Raw genomic sequence first — 5910 nt, 5'->3', positions numbered from 1 at the left:
ATCACTTTAATTCTTACAATCCCTTTGCTTTTTCTTCGGCAAATTCTTGACATCTTGTACTTGCTTTGTTGAGCATTGCCACTAAAAAGAAAATCAACATGTTCCACCTTTATATCAGCACTTGGTCCTCTCACCCTCATTCCCTTTTAATGCCACTACAACTAAAACTTTACAAGAGAGAGAGAGCACCAACTGCAAAAAGTTAATTTAAGCACTCTCCATTTGATCCACCTTCAGAATTATATCCAACCAAAACCAAGCCTCGCTCACAATAGAATTTACAAGTTCTTTACCAAGTTTGGAGCACGTGGCGTAGAGCTTACAACATATAACAAAATTGGAGATGACAACTGAAACCAAGATTGGAGTTCCCAAAACAAATTTATTAGAATTACAACTAACCTAAATACATTGTTTAAAGGCAGAGAGAAAAATATGAAGAAATAAAATATACAATATAAATAAGCCTCTCATACAAAAATAATAGAAAATAAATGAGAAAACTGAATTACAAGATATATAATTATATATCACCTCTCCATGCAATTTGAATGGCTTTCCCGGCTCGGATGAATCAGCAGCATTTGCAGCCCTCATGAGCAGTCTCACAAAATGACAGAAAGTTGTTTCAAATGACATTTTTCTAACTGATCCGAGCTGACCCCTCATCTTTTTGAGTCTTTTTTTGAGGACTTTGTATGTGAATGAATATGTCCTGATGTGTGTTTCTTCCTCCTTGGAGCCCCTACCGCACCAGGGTCCACCAATGGGCCAGACCACGTTTGGATGGATTCTTTTGAATATGAGAAGTTTGTGGAGCTGAATGGAACATCAGGAGGATCAAAAACAGGATCGATGTGATTTGACGAACCCAAAGGATAGCCAAGCGTTCCATCTTGGTGTGGAGGAGGAAACTTCTCACTCTTACTCTTTGCATTTGCATGTGTTATTAGGCGTCGCCTCTGCAATAGGACAAAACATAAAGAAGGACAATTAACAAGTGCTCAAATTTAAGTAAAGCCACCGGTTTAACTGCTCACGTAGTGAAGCTACACAGTCAAGGGGCACCATTAGTAAACCCTGTGTGCCATTCCCCCACCGGGATCAGAAGCCTAAATGTAATTTTGGAATCCCAAACCATTGATAGCCATATGCATCAACTACAACAGAAATAGTTACCACGAAATATTCCAATGAACCCAGATGTTTTGCAATTAGGCCACCCCACTTGAAAGGTTGACAGAGGTTTAGCCACTTCATGTTATAGCATACAAGGTGGCACGTGTTATTAAATCATTTCTTAAAATACTGACACAACATCGATAAGTTGTCAGCACCAACTTGCTTGTTCCCCATTTCGCTTGAGTTATGTACCATAGTATTATTATATTAAAAATGATAAGCAGCACATACAATATGCATATCTCTAGCTAAACTGTGTGAGGGAGGCATACATAAGCTTATCTCCCCATAAGGCACAGGGAAAAGCAAGATAGGTTAGGTGCCCTATGTACAGAAAGTGCTGTGTATGCCATCCATGTGCTCTTCATTTTGAACTCATAATTCTACCTAAACAACAATGGTGGTGGCAACTGGCAAGGGAATTTTTTTTCTTCAAGGTATTCTAAGACAACAATTTTTACTTGTTGATAGAACAGATAAGATACCATTGAAAACAGTTACTGTCACAAACTAAACTCAATTATAAGAATGGATGGGACTGCCTATGTTAATTCTTAAAACCTACTAAAGAAAATATTGTTGAATAAAAAAGCAGCTTATATGACATACATCAAGATTGGCTTGAAGCTCAGCATTGGCTTCTGGAGCAGGAAGTCCCCTGCGATCACGTGGGCGAGATTTCCTCACACCATCTGCATTAGCTTTCCCAGCAGCTCTCAATCTACAATCATGAAACTCGTTTCAGGTTGCATATATCAAGCAAATTTTCCATTTTTATAGAGGGAGGTGAATCAGAAGAAGAAAATGGAAATGTCTGAGAGAATTTAAAACTGATAGAAGAACAATAATCTTACAAAGAAATGTGAAAATATATGGAAAGTCAAGGGTCAAGGAAATACACATGCTTCATCAGAATAATAGTGTTGATAATTCTCTACATATTAAGATTTGTCGGTTTAAAACTTCAGGAGAGCGTCTAAATAACACTCTAAAGGTTCGTGTTCATGTGAACTGTTAATCTAACTACAGAAAATTTGGTCAGATAAACAGTAATAATTAAGACTTTAAGGTTAATTCATTAATTGCAATCATCAACCTTCTAGCTTCTTCATCCCGTAGCTTAGCATCCATCTCTTTGCTGGGTGGATATTTTGGGAGGCTAGAAGGCTCACAAGCATAAGGTTTGGTTACGAAGAACTGCAAAAGATAGACAACCATCACATGACAAGATTCAATAGATTATAAATCGTATGATGAAAACTTATTCCTGAGTGAGGATGATAAACTACATGAAGATAAAAATAAAATAAATATAAAAGAACCGGCATTCAACATCCTGTACCAGAGAATGAAGAAGAAAGGAAATTTGACAAGATCAATTTAATAGTGAAAAATGAAATCTCACTTCATTCCTCAATGCTGCAGTGGCAGTCTGACGTTCAGCTGGGTCAATTGCAAGGAGGGTCTCAATTAGTGGCAACGATGACGGTGGAAAATCTTTAAATGTCTCTGCAATGCATCTTTTGTATGATTGTTGAGGCTTAAAAATGGTTGCATGAGGCAACTTTGACTTTTTCCAATATTCTTCAGAAGGGGAGCCGCATAACTTAAATATCTTGTGTAGCTGTTCCACCTATTTAAAGTAAGAGCTTAATTAGGAGACTAAATCCATGAATCTCAAAGCATCAAAGACAGCCCAAGCACAGGATCCACCAGTGACAAACCAGACAAACTAAACACAGTGCAGTGAAGGAACTCAAGCATTTAGAACTTACTTCTGTGCGACCTGGCATGATTGGTTTCCCAGCCAACAGCTCAGCTAAAATGCAGCCAGCACTCCAGAGGTCCACACCTACACCATAATCGGTGGCACCAAGAAGAAGCTCTGGGGGCCGATACCAAAGAGTGACCACCCTACTAGTCATTGGTTGCTTGTGATTAGGATCAAAGAAGGAAGCCAATCCAAAATCCGCAATCTTTAGGACTCCACCATTATCAATAAGAAGATTGGACCCTTTAATATCACGATGAAGCACATGGCGGTTGTGACAATGTTCAAGCCCTGATAATAGCTGGTTCATATAACATTTAACCTGCCATATTCACAAATAATAGATAAGAGAGAAGTGACTCATTATCCAAGAAAAAAGGGGAATTTTTGTACACTTATATGTCAACTAAACAAAGTAAAACTAAAGCAAGAGAATTGTGCAATACCTGAGGCTCTGTGAACTTGATTGCAGGGCTTGCAGCAAGTCCTGCCAAATCATGCTCCATATATTCAAATACAAGATACAAACTACACGACATCCTCGAAGTCACTAAGCCTTCTAACTTTACAACATTAGGATGATCCAAACGGCGCAGAATGAGAATCTCTCTAGCCATGAACTTTACACTCTCTGGCTCCAAATTATCAAACCGAACTTTCTTTAGCGCAACAATTTTCCCCGTCAAAGCATCCCTAGCTTTGTACACATTACTATACGTCCCTTGCCCAATCTGATCAAGACAACAAATTCACAAGCACAACTGACTAAGCCATTCATTCACCCAAAAGGTAAGAACTTCAGCAAGTAAATAGCTAAGTAATTAAATCAAAGTTTAATTAATCCATTCATTAATGAAGCTTACCAATTTCAGTTGATCGCTATTATTAGAAACCAAACATGATACAGAAAGACTCAACTTTTGTTTCCTACTCTTAACTTCACATTAATCCTTTTATGTTTCCTTACATTTTCTCAACAACCAAACATTAAAAAAACTCCAAAATCATCGAACACCAAACAAGCTCACATGTGATGCAAACAAACAAAGATCATCGGATGCAGAGAAAAAAAAAACAACCAAGCGTCACACCTTATCAAGCTTCTCGAAGGTATCGGCACGGCGCGGCGTCCAGCCATTGATAGCCTCGCCGGCGACGGCGGAGAGCCAGGAAGGCCAACCGGCGGCGACCTGCTCGCCATGTAGGTTCTTGGGGGGATTGCTGAGCCTAGGATTGGGCCTGGACGATCGCCTCTTCTCGCCTTTGGGCCTCGAACTCCTCTCCTCCTCATTCTCCTTGCGACCATTGTTACTGTTATCGTTACTATTACTCACACCATTCTGAGCCTCAGTGACCTCGCCGCCGCTCGCCTCTGCTTTCTTGGAAACCCTAATTTCTCCATCCTCGTCCTTCCCTACTGGCTTCGCCGAAGCCTGCCTGCCGAAGACGCACCCCATCTCTTCTCAGTCATTGACTCATTTCTCTTCACAGTCCCTGCACATTTTGCTTCTTCTGCTATGGAGACCAAGCAGAGCAAAGCAAAAGCCCTAGTGATTTGGTAGAGGAAATGGGCTATGGAGGAAAAAAAGAAAGAAAGAAAGGGTTTTGATTAAAGAGAGTGGTAATTGAAGAGGAGGGCTTGGCTTTTTTGAGACAAAAGTGAAGAAGAGCAATGATTTGGAAGGAGGAGGAGGAAGCTGAGCTGCCCACAATTTGTGGGCACAGTCAAACAATGTTTGAGCTTTGGTCTACTAGTACAGCACACAAATTCACTAATAAAAAGGAAATTAAAGCAATTGCTCCCGGAAAGGTCTTGGTTCGAGTCGTAGCATCCGTGTAATCCTAACAATTATTTGTTACTTTTGCTTTGCTTTTCCGTTTTTGGGATTAAATTAAATGGAGTTTTTCTTTTTAATATTTTTTAAATTTTTCGTTGGAGTTGAAAGATTTAGTAAAAGAGAATGTTAGAAAAGAGCAAAAGGATTCATGTGGATCTTCCCTTTCGTTTTTGGCCTCTTTTCTCTTTCCTCTTTCTGTGTATTTTTGACTCTCTTTCTCTCTCTGTCTCAAGTCTCATTGAGTAATAGCAATTCAGGGACAGGCAGGTCAATTTCTCTCCTCTTTTTCTGGTGAAAGAAAATTTAAGGGGAAATTAGCTTTTCTCACCACCAATGTCCGGACATGCCACAATCTCGTTCTTCATTGGCTAATATATTTGGTATATAGGAAAATGTCCAAATTTATATTCTTCAATGGTTTTTTGTTGGATGTTTTGCTTATGTATAAACAACTTTTTTTTTTGTTAATTAGTTTTTAAATATAAATTACTTGCTATTCTAGCCAAAAACACTTCTTAACCTTCAACAGGACCTAGTTTTAGATATAAACATAAGTATTAAAAATATTTCAAAAAACTTTTCCCCTTTCCTTAATATCGGTTGCATAACCCAAAAAAAAAAATTCAAAAATATTTTTATAATATCTTGTTATTATGTTTTAAATTGAGGATTGTAGTTTGGTGAGAAGGTATAATGGGTTCCACTCCACAAGAATTTTACCCTCTTGTCGAATATTCCATTGAGGGGGTATTCAAATGCTCTTCATATGTGTAGAGATAAAGTAATTACCTTTGGAGCTACAAATACTCATATTTGTTTGAGTAATTGAGATTGATTAGGTAAAAGTGCATTATCATTTTAACTTCTAAGTTTACTCAAATAAAAATCAAGTTGTTAATAAAGAAATGTATAAATTACAATAGTAAAACATAAAAATATATCATATTCTAAATTTGTTCAAATTAGACATAGAAGTGAAAATGTAGATTTCGTGTATTTTATATTATTAGTAGCACGTTGACGATTCATCAACAGTACTGAAAACACAAGTCCACATGCAAATAAGTATAATCGTAATAGGGAAAATACTTGCTTCCATTTTTTTTAATAAAAAGAATC

General features: G+C 37.8%; 1 protein-coding gene across 1 annotated transcript; it reads right to left on the bottom strand.

Annotated features, from left to right (window-relative positions):
* Positions 1-362: 362 nt before the first annotated feature.
* Positions 363-4724, bottom strand: LOC110751583 (putative serine/threonine-protein kinase At1g54610). Its single transcript, XM_021952070.2, has 7 exons — positions 4045-4724; positions 3400-3684; positions 2958-3275; positions 2588-2815; positions 2279-2379; positions 1792-1903; positions 363-962 (listed from the first exon to the last, which is right to left on the bottom strand). The coding sequence occupies exons 1-7, from the start codon at positions 4408-4410 to the stop codon at positions 666-668; spliced, it is 1707 nt and encodes a 568-aa protein (XP_021807762.2). The 5' UTR covers positions 4411-4724; the 3' UTR covers positions 363-665.
* Positions 4725-5910: the final 1186 nt, after the last annotated feature.

The sequence above is a fragment of the Prunus avium genome, chromosome 1 (genome assembly GCF_965620075.1).
Source record: "Prunus avium chromosome 1, drPruAviu1.hap1.1, whole genome shotgun sequence".
Lineage (NCBI taxonomy): Eukaryota > Viridiplantae > Streptophyta > Magnoliopsida > Rosales > Rosaceae > Prunus > Prunus avium.
The sequence above is the reverse complement of the archived record's forward strand: the minus strand, read 5'-3'. Positions and strand labels throughout refer to the sequence as shown.

Bases quoted from the DNA above. Each gene is read 5' to 3' on its own strand.
- LOC110751583 (XM_021952070.2), bottom strand. From the start codon at position 4,410: ATGGGGTGCGTCTTCGGCAGGCAGGCTTCGGCGAAGCCAGTAGGGAAG. The intron at 3,685-4,044 runs GTGTGACGCTTG...TGTCTTGATCAG, and splicing joins CCTTCGAGAAGCTTGATAAG to ATTGGGCAAGGGACGTATAG. The intron at 2,380-2,587 runs GTGAGATTTCAT...TATCTTTTGCAG, and splicing joins CTGCAGCATTGAGGAATGAA to TTCTTCGTAACCAAACCTTA.